The 25,442-nt window shown below is 53.7% G+C and overlaps 1 protein-coding gene across 1 annotated transcript; it reads left to right on the top strand.

The window, feature by feature from the left end:
* Positions 1-1,182: 1,182 nt before the first annotated feature.
* Positions 1,183-22,340, top strand: AJAP1 (adherens junctions associated protein 1). The gene is made up of 9 exons (XM_058818550.1): positions 1,183-1,279; positions 2,180-2,383; positions 2,493-2,726; positions 3,975-4,042; positions 4,998-5,742; positions 12,750-12,837; positions 15,498-15,740; positions 17,648-17,778; positions 22,286-22,340. The coding sequence occupies exons 1-8, from the start codon at positions 1,183-1,185 to the stop codon at positions 17,718-17,720; spliced, it is 1,752 nt and encodes a 583-aa protein (XP_058674533.1). The 3' UTR covers positions 17,721-17,778; positions 22,286-22,340.
* The last annotated feature ends 3,102 nt before the right edge of the window (positions 22,341-25,442 follow it).

Genomic DNA, 25,442 nt, shown 5'->3' with positions numbered 1-25,442 from the left:
ATGCCAAGATTGACAGACAGCACTTAGCAGGGGGCAAGGAAGGGGAAGGGAGAGGTTATTGGCACACCTGGGGAAGGAACTGGGATACTGAGACAGGCTATTACACCGCACCACAACAATCCTGTGCCATAACTTGCCACATGCCTTTTGGCACTCATCCATGGGATGGCGCATCTCCCCTCCTGCCAGCCCTGCGGAGAGTCCCGGCCCAGCCCAGAGTGCAGAATGGCAATGCTCCATTGCCATGGTGATGGTTGGTAGTGTGACAACAAAGGACAGTCTCTGCACTGCAGGGATCATCACACAAGACAGCGGGATGGAGAGGAGAGCTGCTGCAGCAGTGGCTGCAGTCCCCACCTCGGCGAGGACACACAGTCGCGGGCCAAGTATCTGCCACTGAAGTTTTCCCCCCTTCCTCCTGCTCCAGTGTGAAAGTCACCCACTGGGATGCAGCGGCCTGGTTCTATTCCGTGTGGAGCCACTGAGTTCCTGCATGTAGTCTCATAACCTGCCCTGCTCCCAGTGCCTTTGTAGGACGCGCAGCCGCGCTGCCAAGGATGCTTTTCCTAGAGTGTGGTGCCTGCTTTCCTGCTTTGTCTTGCCTGGGTCAAGGAAACATCACCCCAGCTCTCTGACCACAGCTCCTGCTCCAGGCATTCACAGGAATATTTCTGTCCCTGCCTCGCTTGGTGTTTGGAGATATGAAATGCTCAGAGTTCGTAAATCACCCCAACAAGGACATAACCTTGATTCCCTGTGCAATACCGATAGATTACCTAACAGGAGGCATGAAATGGAAGAATGGCTCCATTTGTATAATTCTGCATTAAAAATCAGCCTATTCTACAGTTAATGCTCCTGTGAAGTGTCTCCACAGGCACGGGAGAAAGGGGCTGATGCTGGAGAGCAAAAAAGGACCTTATGAAAGGGACTGCACTCAAGTGAGCCTTTGAGGCTTTGGGGAAGTGGGTTAGTGCTGACGGGTGGCGTTTTGATGTTTGTCAGAGCCGTGATCCCAGCTAATTTTCAGACGCATTACCAGAGCCGGGGGGTTCTGGGAGCACGGCGGGTGCACTGCATTAATCCATGTCCTGTCTGCAGTATCAGGGCTGCCTGAGATGCTGCCACCCCTGAGGGTTCCCAAGCTTGGGGCAGGGGTTGTTCTGTCCCATTCCATGCTGGATGCTGCGCCATTCCCTCCCTGCATATGGAGGTTGGTACCAAGTGCACGGTAATGCCAAGTTCCACAGCAGCCTCTTCCCCACTGCTGAGGACCATGGTGAGCTCAGATCCTCCAGCACCTTTGAAATTATTCTCTTTCACATCAAGTGCCAACTGTCCTCCTCTTCAAAGCACACAGCTGCACCTGGAAAGATTCAGGAAGGGGTTTCACACAGGGGAGGGCTCTGAAAGGTGCGTTGGGTGGGGAGGCTGTGGTGGCTCCAGTGCAACATTCAGTTCCATCACCTTTGGAACTCGAATGGGCTTGGATTGGCTCAGGAAATAGTCCTGGAGTGCCTGATCTACGTCATTAACCCAGCAGTTTCCTTGAAATCTGCTCTATTGCTTGTTGCAGGTAAATATTTGTAGGAGTTTCATTTCCTGTGTGTGAGTGTGGCCACCTCACCATCCATGGAGCCAGGGAAGTGGATTTGTGACAAGGCCTTGGATGAGGAGATCAAGGACAGGATTTCATTTTCTCAAATATATCCACTCCGCGTTCCTTTATCTAACCCAGTTTCAGAGTTTTATTGAGTTTTTCCTGGAGTTCGAGCAGTATTTTGGGACAACATTCCCATTCACCTCCAAGACGGGAAAAGAAGGAATGTGAAAATTGCCCACGCTCCTCAAATTTCTTTGCAAAATGGGTTGTGTGTGCTTGTAGGGGGGTGAGGAAAGCCCTGATTCCTGAGTGAGGAGTGTAACCACAGCCCTGCTCCATACATCCCTCGGGTCTAAATGTACCTCCAGCCAGGGCTGGCTCCGTGCCCCCAAACCAAGGCGGATGGATGCTGTGTGTGGGTCTGGATGATGTGTTCCCTTCCCTATGCCACAGCCCCTCTCTGAGTGCACTTAGGGAGCTCTCCCATGCACTGGGAGCAGCTCAGGGTCCTCTGCTGTCCCTGAGGAGCAGCTGGTGCCGTTGGAGAGGTGTTTGAGCTGTTTGATGTCTCGGCAGAGCAGGAACGCCCTCCCGGCCTCCGAGCAGCGGTGACTTTGTGCGGGCGCTCCCGAGAGGCGAGCGATGCTCTCCTCCTGCCTGTTCTGCCGGCAGGGACTCCCGGGGCGCTGTGCCGGGCCGGGCCGTGCTGTGCCAGCCGCAGCGGGGCTCTCCTGGGACAGCCCAGGTTTTTCTGGGGCAAGGACAAGGTGGTGGCAGGAGGTGCGGGCGGGATGTGTCCTCGCTCCGATATGCGCGCTCCTCGCGGTGTGTTATCCTCGCTCCGTGGGTGTCCTTCGGGACGTGTCGCTCTCTCTGCCGGCCCTGGCAGGGTGCTGGCGTGGGGAGGGGGCGCGGGAGGCAGGGGAGGGCAGGGTGGTCCCGTCTCTGGCCGCGCCACGCTGCCGCATCCATCCCCGCTGCCGCCGCCGCGCCGGGCACATCACGCTGCGTTGCCAGGACAACGGCAACTCCTACACGCTGCTATTTATTCTGAAGGACACTTGCTCTTATCTGTTGTTGCAAAGCCCTCAGAAGATCGCATGCCACGCAAAATTCCTCCGAGGTAACCGGACTGGCTGCTGCTGTCGCTGAAGCCATCTCCTGGGGACGTGCCAGCTGGTGTGGTGGCAAGGAGGACACTCCAGGGGTGACGGCCCCTTGCTTGATGGGATGTTGGTGGGAGGGTGACCCAAGCTGTCCTTGGGACAGAGTGGGATCTGCCCCATCTGGGTGTCCCTTCCTGTGTCCATCCCCATGCCAGAGCCTGTGACCTGGGCAGCAGTGAGGGACGCCGGTGTCCTGGGTGTCACCAGCACTGCCTGGCCATGCTGGGACACAAATTTCCAGCATGGCCCAGGGCAAGGCAAGGGTTGGGTGTTGCCTCTGCCCACACATCCTCCTGATGCTGCTGTGAATGATGCAGCTGTGTCAGGCAGGTTCTGCAGAAGCAAGCCCCTGCAAGTTCACTCTGCCTGAAATGTCACAAGGAGACAGGAGGAGATGGAAATATCTGTTTTTCCTGTGTGCTGCCAATCCCAAGCAGCAAGGACTGGCATTTTGTCTTTCAGAAGTTTCCAGGCAATGGCTGGGATGCAGTGAGCGCCAAGTTTGGGCTGGGCACATCTTCCCTGGCTCTGTTCAGCAGCTGTTCATAAAAGTTCTGAGTGTGAGCAGCACAGAGAGCTGGGAAGAGGATGAGATCTGGGGGTGGGCACAGATGGTGTGAGAGGTGGCACCTGGGGCGAGTGCCATGTCAGAAGGTGCCCAGCACCTTTCCTTCCTTGCAAGGAGACATTTCAGGTGATGCTGGGGAGCTGGGCAGAGGCTGAAATCAAGCCTGAGGTGCTACAGGAGTGCTCCTGAGCATTGCAAAGGTGAGTCTGTGCTGGATGATCCTGCTGGAGCATGAGCTTGTGGCTCCTCACCAGTGGAAGCACTGCCTGCAGCACGTGGGGGACACTCTTCGTGCTGCCACCACTCTGTCGTCCTCTAAAAAAACCCACCACCACCACCACGGTTTGGGTGGTTTGTGGTTTTTTTGAAGCTTTGAAATCCTTCCTCCCCCAGCCTGAACTATTTTGGTTCCTGTTGTCTGTTTCTGGCTCTTCCCTTTCTCCTTCTGCGCTCTTTCCTTGCGTTGCCTTCTCCCTCCCCAAAATAAATGTTGTTACGCTTTGAAAAAATACCCAATTAGGAAAAAAGCAGAGATCCTCTGAGCAGAAAAAGCCTGTGCCTGGGAGTATCCAGGTCAGCTCCTTTAGCTTTGCTTGCTCACGCACAGAGGGAGTGTACAAATGCTTCTGTCAACCAGATGCACATTCTGTCGTGCTCCCAAGGACTGTGCGGGCGCTGCTGCAGAGGATTAGCCCGTTTAGCCATGTAAAGCTCTCATTAACTCCTGCTGAGTTCAACAAAAGTCTTTCTCCTGTAAAAGCGAAGTAAAATGGAGTAAAGATTTTTGGGTTTTGGCCTGGCGATTTTTTTTTCCTTTCCAGGGGGGTAGGATGGGGAGAAGGCAACAGAAATTTGCCTAGGAGAGTTTTTCTTGCTGATTTATGTGGGGGAGCATCACTGAGGAGACATGAGGGGAGCAGAGCCTCAGTGTGCTGTCACTGGGGAAGGGAGAAGGCTGTGACATGACGTGATGTGATGGTGACATGAAAGCAAAATTCCAACTGCTCAAGCTGCCAGCAGCTCAGGGGTGTTCCAGCTGCTCTGTGGCAGAAAGGGCAGCAGAAAGGGCTGCTCCTCCTGCAGGGTCACGTTCAGCCTAGGTGCTCCATGCTGTGGGAGGGGATGTGCCGTGGGAGGATGTTCCTGCTGAGCGTGGGTGACTGCCATAGTGGGAGGTGGGCCACACGTGCATACACCAGAGCCCACGGACTCGTCTGCTCCAGCCCTTTGAGGGATTCATCATGCTGCCTGTGGGACTGGGAAGCAAAGGATGGGTTCTCTGGTACCCCTGCATCTCAGTGTCCCTGGAGTGAAAGCTTGTGCTGCTGGAGCTGTCCTGGCCCGTCTGCTTTGGATAATTCACCCAACAGGGCTGAGTTTGGGCAAAGCAGGCACTGGCCGCTCCTCTAGAGTGTTTCCTGGTAAAATCCATCTTCAGGTCATTCCCATCATCCCCAGACCAACTGAAAAGTCACAGTTGTGAGTGGGGATCCTCAGCCTGCCATGTTGGTGGTGGTAGTTTTCAGGGGGATGGGGTGCTGCATGCCTATGATGCCGTTTTGGGGACCTCTGGCTGGAGAACCAGGGAGGACAACGACACCCGTGTGTCTGGGGGATGTTTTGGGTGGCTGGGCTCAGAGATCTAGGGTGATACTGAAAGGGACAACGGGGTTACCCCACTGCCCTTCTAACACAATCCCTATCTATCCACAGGTCAGCTTGCCCGCTCGGAAGCCATGCTTGGATTCTAATAGCCATGTTCCACCTAGCCATGGACCTTGCCAGCTGCCAGCCCGCAGCAGCCGCCGGCCCCGGCGCGAAGCTCTCGGCGCGGCCGGCGCTCCGGCACAGACTGTCCCGCGGCTCGCTCTGGGGCACGGCGGGCACGGAGGAGCTGCACCGCCCCGGCCCCGCCTGGACCTGCGGCCCCGCTCCCCCCGTGCCGAGACCCCGCTCCCGCCGGCCGCCCCCCGCCGCCGCCGCGCCCGCCGCCCGCCCCGTGCGCCGCCCGCGCTCCCGGAGGGGCCGGCGGCATCTCCGCGGCCGCGGCTTCGCCCCGCGGGACGGGAGACCCACGGCGCTGCCCGAGGTCATCGTGTGGGGCCCCACGGGCGAGGAGGACTCCCTGGAGAGCAGCACGCTGCCCAGCGCCTTCGCCACCACCACCGCCGCCGCCGCCGCCGCCGCCGCCGCTGCCACCACCTCCGCCAGCACTGCCGCCGCCGCTGTCACCTCCGTCACGGCCGCCACGCCGCCCCGGGTGCCCCCCAGCACCGCGGCTCCAGTGCCCGGCGGGGACGGGTCCCGCAGCGGCCCCGGGCGCAGCAGCACCGCCGAGCCGGCCGCAGGGCACAGCAGCGGGGGGAAGGATGCTCGCCCGCCGCGCGGGCTGGGAGACAGCACAGGTAGGGGGACAGCGAGGTGTTGGGGACATCAGTCGGGTTCACAAGTGTCCCCGTGGCAGCGCTGCCCGGGACAGGAGTTAGTGTGACATTAAACAGGCGCTCGGCGCTGATTATCGCTTTTATCCGAGGCGTTTTCCAGCCGCTCGCTGTGTTTTCCCATTACAGTCTCCATCCACAGCCCATCTCCCCGTAATCGCGCTGAGCATCACGCTCGGCACAGCAATGCCTTCCCCCGGCGCCGGCTGCTGCGTGGACATGGATGGGAAAGCTGCTTCCCATTTATTGCAAATTATATTTGTTATTGCTGATATTAAACCGTGGGATACCGGTGGATAGTTTACAGAGTTTACTCACTGTGCATCGACTGCTTTGAGCCCACTGCGATTTTCTAGTCGAAATGAAAAGGAATTTTACGGCCTAATCTTAATCCCAATTAATTTATCCAGCCTGCCCCGCTTGGCAAAAAGAGACGATGCAACCAGGATGTTGTTCCTGACTTAAAGGGGTTATTTATAGCCGAAAAATAACTCCCAGCCTACACACCTTTTACAAAACGCTGAAATGGGCTGGGTAGATCAGCGAGGGAGTATTGATAAGGGCTGAGGGTTTTGCTGCTCTCTGCATGATGAGAGCATCAGCCTGGTCTCCCCCTGCTGGGGTCAATGCCTCTGGCCTCAGTGGCATCATCCAGTCCAGGAGGGTGGGGTCCAGTGGACTTGTTGCCATCAGCCAGCTGCAGGAGCCCCTCTGCCTGCACCAGCTGTGGGAGGATGGCTCCTGGCATGTGCTGGGGCTCTGGGACTTGCTGGAGTGGGCTGCCTTGTTTAGGCGAAGCTGAGCTGGCAGTGATGCCACCCACCTGCCTGTGCCACCACTGCTGTCCTGCAGAACAAAGGGAGCTGCAGCCCCAGCAGCTCCCAGGGGGCCAGCTGCTTTAATCTGCAGGCTTTAGCTCTCATTAGGGGCTTTCTCCATGATCTGAGTTTTTGCTAATTAACTTCTCTTCAAGCAGTGAATGTGATAAACTTCTTCCCGGGTCTAAAGGCCCTGTTTGATCCCAGCTCATCCACCCTCACTTGAAAAGCTCCTGAGGTCCAGATCCGCTTTTCCTTCCAGTGCTGGGGCTGAGCACCCAGGAGAGCTCTCAGTATGCTCCCAGTGGGAGATCCATGCCCCTGCTACGCCTCAGGACAGCGTTTTGGGAGCGAGCAGCCGGCTCTGTCTCAAAGCAGAGTCCGTGCCAGTTTTGCTGGTGCGGCGCCTGTGCGAAGCCGTGCAGCTTCCCAGCCCTGCTCCGCTCTGTTATATAAGCTGTAGCGGCTGGAAGTGTTTGTTCTCTGCTGGGAAAAACATATGGCTACAAATGAGGATGAGGTAACTCGCCTGTTCGGTTTATGTGCCTCAGCGAGCATTGCCAGTCCCTGCCCGGTGCGGCGCCTTGACGGGAGCCTGCGGTGGGTGCGGTGCTGCCCTCGCTGCCTGTGGTCCCTCAGCTGTCCCCAGCACATGGGGAGGGGGGTCAGGGTGGAACCACCTGTGTGTGGCACCCACAGGAGCTGGCAGAGTTGTCCCAAGGCTCCTGGAGCCACGCAGATCCCCCCACATTTAATTCCATCAGAGCAGGTGGCTGCTGTCGTGCTGCTGCCCCCATATCCCTCCTGTTCTGCATCCTGGTATCCCTCTGTGCTTTTCCTCTGGGTCCCTGGTGGCTGTGCAGGACCATGGGGTCCTTGGGGTGCACACAAGGTGGTAAAAAAGACCCGCTTCACTTCAGCAGAGGCAGCGGTGCTCGCTGAGATGAGCAATGGGAGCAGCTCTGCTCTGTCAGATCATCCTCTCGCCCCCCTTCCTCCTCACTGAGGAGCAAGAGAAAAAAGCCAGAAACAATGCCTCCGTGAGTCGCTGACAGCAAAAACAAGCTTAAAAAAATTCCCCTGGAATAGGAATCACTCATCTCACAGGCAGGAGAGGCAGCAGAGGAGTGATGGCAGGTAATGCTTGGGATGAGAGCAGAGGCAGGTGCATGTGCTGGCCCTGTGGGTGCTGCTGTGGGGGTTCAGGTGACCTGTGGCTCAGGTGCTCCTGTCCCTGTGCCACCCCTGCCATGCAGCACAGCACTGCTGGCATCAGCTGGGCGTGCAGGATGTTCACCCAGGCGTAGTTTATGCTTGTGCTTTTCAAAAATGTGCTTCCTTCTTCAGGGCTGTCACAATCGTTTTACTCTGGAACAGGCAAAGAGGGGAATAATTAAAATTCCAGCATGCTGCAAGTGGGAAGGGCTGTGAGGAGCGTTCACCGGGCACTCTCCACGTGGGCTGGGCTCCTCCAGGAAGGCAGAGCATCCCCGGGTCCCGCAGCCTCAGCCAAAGCAAGGAAGAGTGGAATGAATCAGAGCTGTCAGCACGAGGCAGGAATTGCATTCGCTGGTTTGTCTGAGCCTCCTTTCAGGAGCTTTAGGATAAAGCCATCTTTAATTAAACCTTTAAGTGCTTTATAAGGCAGAAAACTCCATGTGCTGTCTGCTGCTCTTAGTGGTGTTTGATGACCGGTCACAGCGCGTTTGGCACCGCAGTCTGTGAGCTTGTGGCAGAGCTGGTGCTCAGGGACACCCCTTCACCAGGGCTGGGGTTCTCCTGGGGGAATGTGGGGGCCATGGGGTGTTGGCAGCTGGATCTGAGCTGGTGGTGGCCCCAGGCCCCTCCCCATGTCCAGCCAGCTGTGTGTCAGGAATAAATAATAACAGAGGCATTGCTTCCCTCTGGTGATGACCCTGCCTCCAGAAAGAGGGTGCAGTAGGGGGTTGCTGGAGGCGAGGAGATAGTAGATGCAAAAAGCTTCAAAGGAATTAATTAAAGATAAAATGTGTTTAAAAGAGAAAACACTGGGCAGCGAGGATGGAGCTGCCTCTTTGATCCGCCGTGCCGAGGCGTGGGGTGGTGCCGCAGCTCGGGGACGGAGAGGAGGTGAAGGAGCTGGATGGTGTCTCCTGGGCTGGCAACCATGATTACCCATCCTGGGAGCTGCCCAAAGGATCCCTTGTAGGGCCATGCATAGCTGCAGCTTTCCTGAAGGGTGGAGGATGATGATGGAAGCCAGAAAGGAGCGTGGCCATCAGCTGAGCTCTCCCTACAAGGGAGTGGGGACACTCCTGGGGATGCGCGGATTGCGAACGTGCCTGTGCACATCCTCCCACGTGCCTCTCACTGAGCCAGAAACTCCCCTCTGCTGCTCTCCAGGTATTTATTGCTCGGTGATATTTGCTGTAACACCTGAGAAGATAAGTCCCAGTGTCTTTAGCATAAACCTCCAGGATTTTCCTTCTTGGCAAAAACATTTTGCAGCAGCAGCAGCAGCAGTGGCAGCGGGAAGATATTTTCTTTCTTTCATCAGTCCAGCTCAAAATACCAGGAAGTTGCCAGGAGCCGTGGTGGGTTTTTTGCTGAAAAGCTGCATTTTCACCTCAGGATGTCTAACACTCCCTGGGCTGGGTTTCAGAGAGATCACTGATTTACCAGGTGAAAACCAAAGCAGCTTTGCTGACCTCAGCTTTGCCAGCAAGGTGTTGGGAAGAGCAGAGCCAATTGTGGCATGGTGAATTGGGCAGCAGAGGAACTGGCTGTGTTCTGTGACAAGGCTTTTCAAGAAGATTTCTGCTGTGTCTCCACCCCTGTATCAGACCCTTGTGGCTTTTGTAAATTATTTTCCTTACAAGCTATTAACCAGCAGTAGGTTCACGTTACGGCCAAATCTGGCTGATCCCCCCTGGGAAAGGCCGGCGGTGGCAGCAGGGAGGCCACACCACGCTCCTGATTGAATTGTTCTGTCCGCAAGCAGCTTTATCAGGGCATGAGGTTTTTGGGGCTCAGATGTGATTTCTGATGGCTGGGGAAGCTGTAAAGCCTCTTGAGTCCAGCAGCTTTGCCCCAGCTTCTCCACAATGCTCAGGAGGAGGCATTGGCATCCTGGTGCTCAGGGCATGTGAGAACAGAGGAAGGGGACTCATGCCAGGGCTGAGGATGGGATGCTGAGGAGAGGGAGATCCACACAGCACAAGTGTGGGAAGAGACCGGGGGTAGCAATATCTGGCCTGTAAGAGTAATGCCAGTTTTCTCCCTTTCAAATGAAATAGAGCTGTTTTCTCCTTTTTCTAATTTTATGCAGCTTCAAGGCCTTGACGAGGGTCTTCAAAGAGTTGCAGCTCATAGCTGTTTTTATTGGGAAAATGAAAAATACAGGCTCCCTAACCAGAGCTGTTGAAATAAAGGCCTTGGGGGATAGAGGTTCTCTTTGTTTTTAATTAAGAGCTTATATCTCCTGTTCGCTGCCATGGCGTGCTCCTGCAGTAGCAAGACATTAGTCTCGAATGGATTTTTCTCATGGAATTAATTCCATTGATGCAGAGCTGTCCGGGAGCCGTTTCAAAAGGTGGCCAAAAAGGCCAAACCTCAGCACTTTCATCTCAGCAGCAAATATATGGTCTTTAAAATAACAGATAAAAAAAAAAAAAAAAAAGGAAGCAAGCCCTGGCATTGGCTTGCTCTGAGAAGATCGGGGTTTTGCCCAGGATGTGGGGAATATGGAGCTGGGTTGTGCTGCCTTGCTGGGGATTCTGTGGCCCCTCTCCCCCCCACCTTGGGGATTTAGAGGCCCTAGTGAGAGCGGACGGCACGAGAGTGGAAAAACCCAGAGATATTTCAGCATTTCCGAGGGTTCAGAGAGCGCCTTTGAAGAGCTTTCCCTCCTGGCAGGCGGCGTGCGGAATTCTGCTGCACTAGCAGAAGCGCAGAGAGGCTTGGACACACTTTCGGCTCCATTAAATACTTCTCCTGTAATTACCCTCCAGTTAAATGGTCACTGCGTCAAATTGCCTGGTAAAAGCCTTGGCAGGGGGAGCCCTCGCCGGGCTGAGGCGTTTGCAGGTGAGAGGGGCCGGGGCTGGGTGTCCCTCCCCGCTGCAGCTCCCTGTTTCCACGGTTAATAACGTGTAATTACACGGCCACGGGGCTCCGTGACCCGCTGGGATCGGAGCTTTTGCCAAGGAGATGAGCAAACAAAGCCCAGGCGCTGTAATCCCTGCTCCCGGGGTCTCTCTCTGGGGGCACAGGCTCCCATGGGGAGTTTCCTGCACTGGAGGAAGAGGATTTTGCCCCATGAGCTATTGATTTTATCTTCCAAGTCCCGTTCCTCCATCCCGTTGGGCTTAATCTAAAACACTGCTTTGCCCTTGGCAGCATCTCTGTCCACCTCACTTCACCCACCAGGGTGCTTTATGTCCCTTACAGGACATTTCCCTCTCAGAGGATGCCCCACACATTAACCCCACCTCTGACAGACTGGATATTTGCTTGATCTTGCTCCGTTTGGCCCTACATGCTTTGAGGGCCTAATAGAAAATATTTGATATATTCATAAATTGATATATTTGTAAATTAAGAATAAAGACCTGGTAGTGTTTATTGCAGCAGGCATTGCTATAGGGCTTCCCGGGGAACCACCTGTTGGGTGCCTTCCCTCTGCCCATCACCAGCCTTGAGACAAAGGTCTCCTGTCCCCTTCAAACCCCCCTGGCTTCTGCCGAATTTATACATGATGTAAAGGAACTTTGCTGTGCCGGTACATATGGCATCTTATGTGTGTGATGGAGTCTAAAATTATCCAGCCTTTCTTAAAATCCATGTGTCCTGCTCCAAGGAGCTGCCATCCTTCCCAGTGCTCAGCCACCTGCAATCTGTTCTGCCTGTGCCTTTCCCATTACGTAAATGCAAGGATTAATTGCATCATTAGGTTCTCCCGTGGCCCTGCCACCGCTGCCTCAGCTCCCAGCACTGCAGCAGGTCTCGTCCCCGACTCCACTTCTGTTTTCAAAGGAATCAGGCACTGGGCTGGTTTGATTTTATTTTTAGAGCCTTTCCTTTTATCTTTCCCAGCAGCGTCCCACTGGGAGCTGCTCCAAGGCTGCCGTGCAGGATGCGGCCGGGCTGGCTGCTGCCAGGGTGGGCGTCACTCCCGACCTGCCACGAGCTGCCACCGCCCTCCTCGGGCCCGTGGGGACATGCTCCCATCGCCATCACCCTCTGGGAACTCAGAAGTCCTTCTCTGGGCCTCACCTTCAGCAGGTGGGGTGCCACTGGGAGGTGGGGAGCCTCCCAGTGTGGTATTTTCCCTGTGAGGTGAAACCTAGAGGTGGAGCAGCTGAGGATTGAGCTGGAATTGGCTGCTGCCCACCCTGCCAGCGCAGGGGCCACGCGTGAGTCCTTCCCCAGGAGCAGAGGCTGCCCCAGTGCTGCCCCTGGCTCCCCCTGCCACCCCCTGCTCCAGCTGAGCCATGGCCCTGGCACTGACTCCGTCCTTGCCACAGACACATACAGATATATATATAAAACTGCTTATTTTCCTGTCATTCTAGGACTTATTTATTTATTAAAACTACCATCCATCAGGAGCTGCAACATCTGTTTGTGAAAAATAGCACATCCTTGGGCTGCAGCCAGGAAAAATCATTTCATTACAAAATTGCAACTGTAAGGCAGCACAAAATCACAAACATAGTGTACAGCGAGCCGCTTTTGTTTCCAAACTGCTCATTAGGAATGATCCACGAGCCAAAATGATACCCCGTGGAAGGTGAAGAGGGGGAAATGAGCCCACCCGACCTGCGAGGCGAGCAGCCGCCAGCGCTGTAATTATTCTCCCTGGTGAATCCCGCACCCAGTGCAGGGCTGTGCTCGTCTCCCTTTCCGTCCCAGAGGGGAGACGTCTTCACTTCTCTTCCGTTCTTCGTGCCTAATTCGGGCTGACAAGGAACATACTTGAGAGGATAGGAAATGAGGAGCCTGGCTTACAGATTTGTTTTGTGTAAGGCAGGAGAGAGGATTGCGGCGCCGCTGCCGGGGGCTGTGTGTGGCCTCGTGCTGGGAGGGGGTGGTGGGGGGCTGTGTGGGGATGGGGGGGCTCTGCCAGGGTCCCCTCAGTTCCCATCCCCACTGTCTCTTTTATTCTGTCTGCAGGTCTGGCTGTTCATCAGATAATCACTATTACCGTGTCCCTCATCATGGTCATAGCTGCGCTGATAACAACTCTTGTCTTAAAAAATTGGTAAGGTCCCTCCTGCTCTGCTTGGCTTGGGGGGGTGGCGTGGGATGGGGACAGGGTGGGGATGGAGGTGCCCATCCCGCTGCAGGTGCTAAAGCCTGTGGCACCTGCCGGGATTGCAGGAGAAAATGGGGCGTTTACAGCAAAACCTCCAAAGGAGGCCGGTGCATCGGGGTTCAGCTGTCCCCCTGCAGCTTCCCCACCTCACACCACCTGGCCAGTGGCTTTGGGGACCAGCATTTGCCCAGGCTGGGTGGACAAGTCTCATGGGACACGTGCCTCAGCACAGTGCCACCTGGAGAGGTCAGAGCCGTGTGTTGGGCCACAGCAGGTGTTCCCAGGACCTGTCCAGTGCCATCAGCTCCTCCACTGCCTTCCCTAAGGAGCTTTTATGCTGCTCCTAAAATCCCCAGCCTGGCTTGGCAAGAAGCAGCTGCACCTCCTGCCCTTCCCTGTGACCCCAGGGACAGAAGGGCACCGTCGAAGCCCCTCAGGTGCCACGGTTTGAAGCATGCCCCAACCCCCGGGGCGCTGCTGTGCTCCTCCAGCTTCATGTGCTCCGGTTTGTTCTCTCAGTGTGGCTTGGGCGTATGGCAAAATAGGTTAGCTTTCGCTCCAGGCACTCCTCACTTTACCTATTTTCCCAGGGAATCTGGCCTACTTTGAGGTCAGCGTTGCTGGCATAGCGACACGGCTGCAGCACGGGGCTGGGGGAGCCTGGCTGGTGGCTCTCCCCTCCGGCCTGGCCGAGCTCTGCGTGGGTGCTGCAGCAAATCAATTTCTGCAGCCAGGAGGCAATTACAGCACCGGGTTGATGAGGAGCCTGCTGGCTAGCTGGGATGAGAGGAGAAGCCCTTTGCAGGGCTATGGAGGCATCTTCATCTTGGTATAGCTGTAATGCTGAGCAGCAGCCAACTGAAAGCACACAGGTTCTGTCCCCACAGCTGAACTTGTGGGGACCAGCCAGTGAGGCTCCCTGCTTTATCTCGAGTGGTATTTAATTCACTGAACTCCCCTGGTTGCTGCAGTGTTTCAGTGAAGGAGCAGGGAGAATAGTTTATGAAACACTTGTGGGATTTGTCTCCAGTCGCAGCAGTGAGCGGTACGAGTCATTGATCCGGCTGACCACAGCTTGGCAGAACAGCTCAGTAACTGCTGCTGGAGCCAAAAGGGGCGAAAAAATAAATCCAGTGATCAGTGTGGAATAGAAATGCTTTACAGTAAGTGAAATTGAGAAATCACCGGAGAAAATCCTCAGCAGGAGAGTGTGGGCAGCACCCAGGTGTGTCCAAGGTGAAGAAGAAACAGTACCTGGGAGTTTGCTCAACTCTACCCAAACTGCCTCGGTTCATTGCCTGATTTCAGGCTGCGTTCAGTGACCCACACCACATGCTCTGGCCCTGTCCCCAGCAGGGACACAGTCACTGTCCCCATCCTTTGGCTGGCATTTGTCCCCTTCAAGCAGGATGGGTGAGTGATGGCTGCGTGCCAAGCCAGCGTCCTTCTTGTCACTGCTCCTCCTGCACACGTGCCGTGGGGAGACAGCAGTTGGTTTAGGGCTGTCTCTTTCACTTGCATCAAGCAGAGCGGAGCCAGCAGTCAGATGCTGTCACCCTGGCCAGCACTGCTCCCAGCAGAGCCCCACATTCCTGTCCCCAGGAGTGCCCCTCCACAGATCGCCAGCTCTCACCACCCTCGGAGCTGCCACCTCCCAAAACTCCAGCGTTCTGCAAGGCGCTGTCAATCCCATCTGGAAAAAGTGGCATCTTAATGAAATCAGTGTCTAGACCCTGAAATAGGACCAGGCTGATTGAGGGCGGCTCCTGCGAGCTGGGGTTCTCCTCGTCTCTGACGTACTGAGGCAGAAGTGTTGTGCAGCCACGAGATCCTTATGAAGCCTCCAGAGCTGGAGGAGCCCCCGGAGAGCAGGGCTGCCCTGCCAGCCATCCCTCTGCTGTGTCACTCCAGGTCCTGAGCTCATTTATCCTGAGAAGTTCCAACCTGTTGGTGTCTCCCAAATGGAAAGGGTTTCACTTCATTGTTCTCACCTACATATTTTCACTTAAGAAAAGGCTTTTGCTTCCTGCAGGTACAAAAGTGTGACTCATTAAGTCATTCCTCTGATGGGAAAGAGCTTGTGTCTAAAATGTAAATTTGGTTCTTATAAAAAAGCACCGAGCCAAATGACTGCTTGTGGCTGATCTTTCCAATTCTGAATTGGAATTGGAATTTCTGAATTCTAATATAATATGGAACAATCTGGTCAATCAGGTGAGTTCCCTTGCCAAGTTTCAGGGATACGCTGTGCCTCCCATCCCTTCTGCTTTGGCCTTTCAGGCCGTAACAGACTTATAATGGAGGGAAAGTTTTCACACAGACAGACAGTGGGATGGGACAGGGGGAATGGTTTTCAACTAAAGGGAAGATTTAGATTAAATCTTAAGGGAAACTTCTTCCTTATGAGGGTGGTAAGGACCTAGCACAGGCTGCCCAGAGAAGCTGTGGCCCTGGAAGAATCCAAAGCCAGGTTGGACAGGGTTGAACAACCCAATCTAGTGGAAGGCATCTCTGCCCATGGCAGGGGGATGGAACTGGAGGGTTTTTAAGATCCCTCCCACCCCAGACCATGCCATGACTGTCCGATTCTCTCTCCCCCTGCCCAGCTGTGCGCAGAGCGGGCGCCCCCGGCGCAACAGCCACCAACGCAAGCTGGACCAGCAGGAGGAGAGCTGCCAGAACCTGACGGACTTCGCCCCCGCCCGCGTGCCCAGCGCCCTCGACATCTTCACCGCCTACAACGAGACGCTGCAGTGCTCCCACGAGTGCGTGCGGACCCCCGTGCCCGTCTACGCCGAGGACACCTTGCACTCGCCCGGGGATTATAAAACCACCTTCAATGGAAACAGGTGAGCTGGGCGCCGTGGTTTGGGTGTGGGGGCAGCGCCATACCACTGGGGTGATGGGGCTCGTCACTGAAATATTTTCTGAAAAATCCCTTTGGCAAGATATTTTTCTCCTGAGAAGTTAGGAGGCCTCAGAAACAAAATGTAAACAATAATTATCTGATTGCTCAGAATGTGGTTTGGAGGTTGTTTACCAACAGGTGTGTGATGGCGTTCACAGGGGTCTTAGGATGAGGGAAGAGACGAGGATCTGACTCCACGTTTCAGAAGGCTTGATTTATTATTTTATGATGTATATTATATTAAAACTATACTAAAAGAATAGAAGAAAAGGTTTCATCAGAAGGCTAGCTAAGAATAGAATAGGAAAGAATGATAACAAAGGTTTGTGGCTGGGCTCTCTCTCCAACTGTGATTGGCCATTAATTACAAACATCCAACACGGACCAATTACAGATGCACCTGTTGCATTCCACAGCAGCAGATAACCATTGTTTACATTTTGTTCCTGAGGCCTTTCAGCTTCTCAGGAGGAAAAGTCCTAAGGAAAGGATTTTTCATAAAAGATGTCTGCGACACAGGTGCATCTTTGATTGGTCTCGTGTAGATTGTTTTTACTTAATGACCAATCACAGGTCCAGCTGTATTGATATTATGGTCAGTCGCAAGATTGTATTATCATTCTTGCCTAGCCTTCTATCTGTATCCTTTATTTCTTTTAGTATAGCATTTTTAATATAATATATATCATAAAATAATGAATCAGCCTTCTGAAACATGTAGTCAAGATTCTCATCTCTTCCCTTGTTGAGGCTGCCTGCAAATTCCACAAGGGGTGCCGTTCCAGGAGCATTTGGCAGAGCCTCCCACCTCTTGGGTGCTCACCCACTCATAGTTCAGTGTGGAACTGGCCCCCTGACCCCAGCTCTGGTGGTGAGGCTGGATGGGTGCCTCAACGGGCTGGGAGAGCTCAGCACCACACACGGTGTTCATTTCCCAGCTGCTGCTGCTCCTGCCAGCACATAAAATGCCACTGGATCCATTTTTCCAGCGCCCGTGCTGTCTCCTCAGTGGCATCGGCTGCAAACAAGCAGGTGATTAATGGAGGAGCAGGCAGCGAGAGCCAAATGAGCCGTTTGGCTGCTGCAAAACAACGGCACAGCGCTAACAAGGAGCGTCGTTTGCAGCCAAGGGATGTGGCCCTGCTCTGCCAGCCCCTTGCCTGCCCAGGAAGGGGGGATCAGGAGCAGTGGGGTTGGGAGCGATGTTTACCACACCACAGGCTGTCTCCAGAGTGCTTTCACTGGGTGCTGGTGTGGTTTCACCATATGGTAAATGTGTGTCCCCCATCAAAGGTGGAGGGGAAGCCAGGCAGAGAGTTTTGAGGGAGAAAATGAGCAGCTGATGCTCCAGACAGCCTTGAGGAACCACGGCATGTGTGGCAGCCGCAGCCCAGATCTGCCTGCCCCAAGGACAGGCCTGGAGCCAACAATTGAATGCCTTTCAGCCAGCACTGATGCCTTTGCAATCAGCATTTCTTACATGTGTGCAGAGTTCTGCTCGTCTGCATTTTCCAGGGTTTCTTCACATCTCAGGAGGTGGAGAACTGGCAGGGATTGTCACACCATTTTGTTGGGTGTCCACAAGCCTTGGTTTGATATGAACTCCAGCCAGGTGACAGAGAGTGCCTGTGTTATGACTAGCAGAGATCATGGCTTTATCACCATCCAGGGATGCTTTTCTGGGACCCTCTATCCCAGAGCACTTCCAGGCAGCCTGGTGCACCCAAGCCCACTCAAAGCATCACTCCAGAGAGATGTAGAACAGCTGACTGTGCAGCAGGCCAGCCCGGCTTGCGCCGTGTGTGTTACGTACCAGCGTGTACAAGCCCCTCTTTCTGCTCACTGCAGACCCTCTTCTTCTGACCGGCATCTTATTCCCGTGGCCTTTGTGTCTGAGAAATGGTTTGAAATCTCCTGCTGACTGGCCGAAGCCTGTTTGACTTCTGGGCGCAGGGCAGACGCCAGCGGGCTGTTTCCTGGTACGTACCGCGCTCCCCGCATCCATCCCGCACCCATCCTGTGCCCCTGCTGTGCCCACCACACCCTGCCCGGTGCCATCCTTCCCCCTGCACTTCCTTCAGTGCGACTGGAACTCATTCCATGCCTGGATGGGGCATTGGGAGCCAAACAAGGCTCACTTTTCCAGGGAGGTTAATTGCAGACAGGCCAACACTAACAGGGCAGGACTGGGATGGACAAAGACTCAAAAGCAAAGAGTGCCTGGGGCAGCCTTGAAGTTCAGCCTGATCCCATGGTTCCAGCCCACCTCTGAAACCTCAGCAAGCCACAGTAATTTCCGTGCTGGGAAATGGCCTGATCTGTAATTAACCTCTGGTGGCATGATGGACAGCCCGCCTCGTCGGAGCGTGCACGCTCCACCAGTATCTGAAAGCTCATTTGGTGATGTTGGCTGTCATGAACACTTCCATGCTCACTGCAAGGGTGCTGGGGTCCTCCTCCTCCTTCTCCTCCTCCTCCTCCTCCTCCTGCTGCTCTGCAAGGCCAACCCTTCAAGCACAGTCCCCATCAGCCGGTCACACCTGGGGTGTTGCTGTGACTGAAGGAGTGCAGCGATGTTAAGGTTGCAACAGTACAATCTTTGGGGATTTCCTTCTCTTTTGTTGAGTTGCCCTGAGCCGTTTTCACCTCCTTGTGTCACTTTTGAAGGTGGCACAGCTGATGGCAGTGGCAGGAAAAGTCTGTGTGTGCCAGCTCACCCTGGGCAGCAGTGCCCGCTTGAGCCACGTGCTCAGGTGAATTAATTGCTCTGTCCCAAGTCCCTGCTATAATGAATCATATATTCAGTGTAAATGAAATTTCCAGCCTTCCCTGGCTGCAGCTCACTTGGAATAGCCTGTTTAACATTATGCACAGCTATTGAACACAGAAATATAATTAGATTAGAATGGAAGGGAATAAAAAGTTAATGATCTTGGCCGTGCTGGGGCTGTGGTGTCTAGACAGGGCAGGTGAGGTGTGTGCCAGCACAGTGGGGCACAGAGAGCAGGAATTCACCTGGCATGGCCCCACTGCCCCCCCAGAGCCTCTTCTGGCTGCAGCAGCTTCACTGGTGAAGGTGAGAGGCTCTCACTCCCCATCCACTGATATGCTCATGTTTTTTCTCTGATTCTGTTGTTGTGGCCATTGTCTCAGGGAACAGAGGGCAAAGGAACCCAGGCAGGAGCTGGTGCCAGGAGTGAGGGCAGCAGGAGAATGAGCATGGAGGATCTGCAGGGAACACCAGCCTCAGCAATAACCCACTGGGCCTTTTCCATCCTCAGTTTTGTAGTTTTGGAAGTCTTTCCATTGGCTTAAAGTGAATTGAAAAGAAATAAGACAGCTACACTCAATGCCATCTACAGCTCTCCAGGCCTCGGGTAGAGGGGAAGGAAGGAGCAGCTTGAAGCACTGTAGGAATCCTGTGTGGATCCCACTGCTCCTGCCCCAGGTGCTGTGAAACCCCAGGCCAAAACTATGCCCTGGTCACCTGCGTAGATTTCTTTAAATAGCCTGAAGCCATTCCATTACGCCTTATTAAATCCTTGAAATTCTCATTGATCCGTTTTCATGGAATCCATGAAACGCACATTGACACGCTCTGGAAAAATCTATCGGGCTCGTACCTGGAGCATTAGCTCTGTAATGGCACTTCAATTACAGACTCAATTCTGGAAGCTGCTGTTTGGTTTCATTAAGGATAACAAAATGAGATTGATCCCCAAACCTGTTCTACCTGTTCCCTGCGTGTTTACTCTGCACAGGTGTGTTTGCACCAGCGTGTTTCTGGGACACACTTGCATAAGTGGTGTGTCCCAGCTGAAACCAGGTGCTGTTGGGAAATCCCTCAGGTGAAATGAGCATTCCAAGTTTTCATGTGTCACTGTGTGAGGTGCAGATGGCACGGAGACGAGCTCCCTGCTAGGCTGTCCCTGCCAGGCTGTCCCTGCCACCGCGGTTGCCTTGTGCTCTCACCAGCTGCCAAGTGCCAGAGGAGCAGTGGGATGGAGGGAAGCAGAGGAGTGCGGGCATGGAGGATGCCTCTCCAGCTCTTGTTTCTAGGGGAGAGGCTGGTGGAGAAGGAGATGCAGCTGCTTGGGCTGCACCGTTTCCGGGGGAATGAGTATTTCCTGGCTGGCATCCACAGCTGCAGCAAGGTCACCTGAAGGGGACAGTTGCTGTTGACCCACTGCACCACAGCAGAGGAGGAGGATGATCTGGAGCACGTGCAGCTTTCTGGCTGGAGGGGCCACATGCAGCTTTCTCCTCACACCCATTTTCTCCTGGTGTTTTACACATTTTAATTGACAGCATTTCACAGCTCTGAGCTGTCTTGTGTGCACATTGGTGTTTCTGATGGTGTGGGGCCAGAGCTGGAGGCACAAGGCAGGTGGCATGTCCCAGGACAGGGGTGGCAGGACAGAGGTACTACAGTTGTTGAAATGACCACCAAGTTGGAATTTAATGTCGACTTCACATCTGACAGTCTGTGAGCCTGGTGTGAGGACTGACCACAGCACTGCCCAGCTGTCACCCTGGCCTTGGGTGATGCCGACAGCATCATCAGGCTGGGCTGAGCAGTTGAGGCAGCAGATATAAGGGACAGCACTGCAGAGCATCTCCAGCCCAGAGAGCTGCAGGCAGCGCCACGTTTGTGTCAGGAAACCTGGTAAAACTCATCCAGGTACACAGGGAGCAGATGTTGAAGCTGTTTGCTGTGGTCAGATTCCTCCTGTGCCAGCAGGGGAGGGCTCCTGTGCTGCAGGCATGGTCCCTGTCAGGGCACCATCCCTGCCCACAGCAGGCAATGCTGCCCCTGGCAAGCAGCTGGTGGAGCTTTCCAGCAGATTGCCTGTGCTGGTTTCAGGGCCCCGCTGGAGCACCAGCTCCTTGGTAGATGTCACAGCTCAGCAGCAGCTGCTCCTGCAGGCAGAGAAGTCAGTCTGTCTGCAGCAGTGCAGCCTCAGTGCAGCCCTGGGCTGGCTAGGTAAGGAAGCTCTCAGGAGTTACCTGAAGGGAGGGATGAAAAGGAAAACTTCTCTTGCCTGGTGCCAGTGGTGCTGGAGGAGCACCCAGACAGAAGCAGGAGCAGCACCGCTCTGCAGACCAGCACAGGACATGTGCCAAAGACTTGAGTGGCTTTGTCCAGGCACCACAGCATGGGATGGCTGGTTTGGCTTGATTTCATCCTGGCTTTGGGGCTTTCTGAAATGAAGTTTGAGATTCCGCATTATTCTTGTCCTTAATCCCGCTCTCTTTGACTGAAAAACCCCATGGAATGAGATTATACAAAAATCTGTAAGGTTGATCAAGCGCTGACCTACTTTGCACAAAGAGGCTATTTGGGATACAATACCAATTGTACACCCTGCTGTTGTGCATTAACCAGTCACCACCAGGAGCCACGGGACGCTGGGCACCTCTGGCAGGCAGGGGACACTTTGGGGCAGCAGCTGTGCTGGTTTGGTGACACCAGCCTGACCCTGCCCTGTCACAGAGCTGACAGCAATGTGTGGGAAAGCCACGCTGGAACACGGCAGCAGCTGCTGCTGGCCCCGTTCTGCCTAACAACAGCAAATGGTTTGTGTTAACATTAACAGATAATGAGTCATCATAAAAGATCCCAGCTTGTCTTTGGAGGAGTAGCAGCAGTCCCAGCACAGCCCCAGCACAGGAGATTAAGGACTCTGGAAAATCTGTCTTGCTAATTAAGACTTCGGGGTTGTTCTTGGAGATGGTGAATTGGGCATCTTGCTTAAAAATAGCGGTTTTTTAGAGAAAGAATCCTGGAACAAAAAAGACAGCACATTGTGGATGCTGATCCCAGCCAGGCAGAAGGCACAGGTTAGGGATGTGTGGGTCAGGAATGTGTATCCTGAGCATGGCTGTACAGGGTGTAGGTACCTGCTGGCAGCTGTCTTTGGCACGCCCATCTGTGCTACAGCTCATTAAATGTCCCAGACATGTAGAGCAAGTGGCCACACGCCAGTGATGGGGAGTAATTGTCTTCACATTGAGGGTCCAAAATTGCATAGGAAGGCATCTTCCAGTAGAAGGTAAATAAATAGCTTAAGGACTTTGATAGGATCTCTGGTTTGGTGCTTAACCAATTCCCTATTGATTCTTTAGATTTAACTTTAGAAAATCTTGTTAATGCTTGTCATCATCTGCTCGTCTGCCAGAGCACTCACTGCTCAAGGCCCGAGTGTGAGAAGCTGCAGAATGCAGGGATGATCTGGAGTAAATCCTACTCTGGTAAAGGCCCTGAGGAGAGAGAAGTAGTGGTCCCAATCCCCAGAACAGACCAGAAGCTGCAGAGAAGGAGGAGGAGGAGGTCACTGATACCCCCAGGAATCCCACAGCTCCACAGCCAAGGGGGAAGGAGGAGGAAACCTCTAGGCTGTGAGAGATCATCCAAGCAGTGATGCAAGACTTGGTGCAAATCCCCTGTCGTGACTTAATCTTTCTTTTTCTTCTCGTCCTCAACAGGATTCCATTGGTGAACCTGTAAAAAATATAAAAAAAATAATGGGTTACCTGTACCTACCATTTCTGTTTACCAGTAGGAGACTCAAAGAGCAGCGTTCTATGGGCCAAATATATTTTTATAAAAATGAACATGCCTATAGGTAACTGCGTTGTCAAGGAGCACGTTTTTGGGAGGAGAGAAACGAAAGTGTGTGAGTAAAGAATCCCGTGGAGGAGGAGGAGGAGGAAGAGGAGGAGGAACCAGCAAAGGGATGGAAAGGGAAGGAATGAGCGCCTGGAGCCCGGCCATGGATGGTGACTCTGAACCTGTGCCAATAATTACCATTATGTGCCATGAACTGATGCAAAGACTTTGCAAAGAGCTGAGACAATAACGCCTGGAAATGTTGTGGAGGACAAGTGGGGCATCTCTTCTGGTGGGGTCATCCATTCCAGTCCATACATATGGTATATGTAGAGAGAAAATATATATATATATATACACACACAAACACTTTTTGTACTGTAGCAATTTTTGAAGATCTTAAATACTCATTTTTAAAGAAGATGTCATGGGCTAAAAGTCTCATTTCTTTAACACGCATCATGCAAACTGGGTGATCTGATGTTTTCTACTTTGGCAGCTTGCCTGTCAACCTATATGTGTATATATAGGTAGACATATATACATATATATACGTGTGTGTGTGTATGTATAGACATATATATGTACGTATACATATATATATATAATTTTGGTTCTTTTTGGAAATGCTTTTTCAGCGACGCGACCGTGGTGGGAGACAGCTGGGGCTGTGCTGCCGGCGGGAAGCAGAGGAAAAGCTTCCCAAAACCATCCAGAGCACAGCTCAAGGCAGTGCTGAAGGTATTTCCAGGCTTCTGTGTCCCAAGACATCATCAAGGTCGATGGGAAGAAGCTGGAAATCCTGAGCCTGCCCCGTTTCCACAGTGCTGTGATTTCTGCCATGCTAGGCATGACACCTCGGGGCCAGACGGGGCAGATTTTAGGGTAGACTTCCAAGAGATGGGCCTCTCATGGCACAGAAGAAAGAAATTCAGGAATGGGGTGTGGGAAGGTTTTTGGAAAATGGCTTCTGAATTGGCCACAGCACCAAAGTTTACTCAGCCCTGTGTGAGAAACCAGAGGAAGGAGCTCGTGTCCTCCTCCCCCAGCCTGGGGCTGTGGGATTGAGAGAGCCTCTTCCTTTGTTCTCCCAGTCTTGGCTGGCTCTGCTGCAGCAGGAGAAGACACAGCCAGCTGTCCACAATCCTGGAGATCTCTTAATAGTGTTCAAAGGGAATTTTTGCCAGGGAAGCACGATTCTGCAGGCTCCAGTTTGGCGTGTTGCTCTAGAAACACGTCCACGCCCGTCCAGCTCCTGCTGGGGTGGGTGGCGTTCGTGGGTGCTGACCCTAAACCCTCTGTCCAAGTCTTTCCATGGAGTCAGGTGCTGCCATGCCGTGCTGCACATCAGACACTGGGATGGGTCTCACTTGGGTCCCTTCAATGCTAAAAGGGTGGAAACGACAGCAGAGATCAGACCAAAGTCCTCCAGTTCTTTTTTGTAAACTGCCCTTGGTAAATACTAGTGGTTTTTTAGAATTGTCCAGATCCACGTTTCTACTCCCCCACTGATTACTCAGCTCCTTTTCTTTATGATAATGAACGTGCAGTTTAAAAACAAACAAAAAAAAAACCAAAAAAAAACAAAGCAGAACCCTGTGGTGTTGCGCACAGCCACGCGTGCGGTCTCTTGTCCCCGTGTCCTTTTCTGTCCTTTTCCCATGGAATTGCACAGTCTGGATTATTTGTCCTGAATTTTTTGGACGCTGCCTCAGACAGAAGTCTTCCTTGCCAGCCCTGACAATTACCTGCGGACTTGAGCCAAGCATCCCCTGGGCAGAGCTGTGTCTCCTGGGTGGCTCGTGTCCTGCTCTCCAGAGCGTTGGATGCCTCCAGGGAGAAGAGGAGACAGTGTCTTGCTAGAGCAGTGGCCCCCAAAGCTTTAGGTGTCCCTGGGGAACGTGGGGAGTGTCTGTCCTTGGGAACTGTGGAGTCTGAGCAACTGCTCCAGGGTCATCTCAGTGTCTTGGGGCTTTCCTGTGATGCTGATCAGTGGTGCAGCCCTTGCCCACAGGTTCTCCTCCCTTTGTGACTTCTTGGGAATCCATCCACGCCAGCTTTGAGCCATGTTCCTTGTGCTTCTCCCCTTAATCTTCCTATTTATTTCATTCCCACAGGTATTCCGGTGTAATCGCGGTAGCAGTGTGACAAGAAATATATCTCAGCTCCTGCATTGCAGGGCACCTGAAGCAGCGTTCTGTGTTTCTGCATGGATGGAACCTGCTGCCCGCAGGGAAGTTGTCAGGCAGAGTTGGGAGATGCCAGGGCAGCACTGGTGCAAGCAGTGATGGTGATGATGGCAGTGGTGATGGAGAGGCACCTGGCTCACAGGGAATTCCCTGTGGAGCTGGGGAAGAGGAAGGGAAAACGTGTGTGTGTGTGTGTTTGTGTTTGTGTGAGAGAGAGAGAGAAGGAAGGTGAATCACTGCAACCCTGAGGACGGGCACAGGTTTCAGAGGGCAGGACTTGCACGAGCTTCCCTCCCCGCAGTCTGCAGCAGGACATGTCCTGGTCTCCCCAGAGCTGAGCAGTGAACCAGGGAACAAAAGTAGATGCACAATCTTCCCTTATTTATAAGGACCAACAGCACTTGCACTTTATCAGAGGAAGCCTCCCCCCATCCATGCTGGGCCACTGCGGTGGAGGGAGAGGAGGAGGAGGAAGGGTTGGCATGGAGCTGCTGATGCAGTGATGGACAAGGCAGGATCCAGGCGTCCCAAGGTCTTGCACAGTGAAGAGAAATGAACTGTGTTGATCTCATTCCCTCCTATTGATGAAAGCCAAAAAACAGGAAAGAAATGAGAATAGAAAGTCGCATTTCCATGGCTTAGTCTATTGAGGAGATCTTCCCACCATGGAAAGGCAGGGAAGCATGGTGTTCTCAGACACGCTCCTGTGGGAGCTTTGTCATGTTTTGGGCACATCGTCTCACCCCAAGGTCCTGGAAGCTTGAAAAAAGAAAAGTTTTGCTCCTTGCTTTGCTGTAAGCCCTCAGCCCGCTGCTGCTTGTTTGTTTTCAGTTCATTTTCCAGA

This window comes from Ammospiza caudacuta, chromosome 22, assembly GCF_027887145.1.
Source record: "Ammospiza caudacuta isolate bAmmCau1 chromosome 22, bAmmCau1.pri, whole genome shotgun sequence".
Classification (NCBI taxonomy): domain Eukaryota; kingdom Metazoa; phylum Chordata; class Aves; order Passeriformes; family Passerellidae; genus Ammospiza; species Ammospiza caudacuta.
This window is presented reverse-complemented; position numbering and strand designations above follow the sequence as displayed.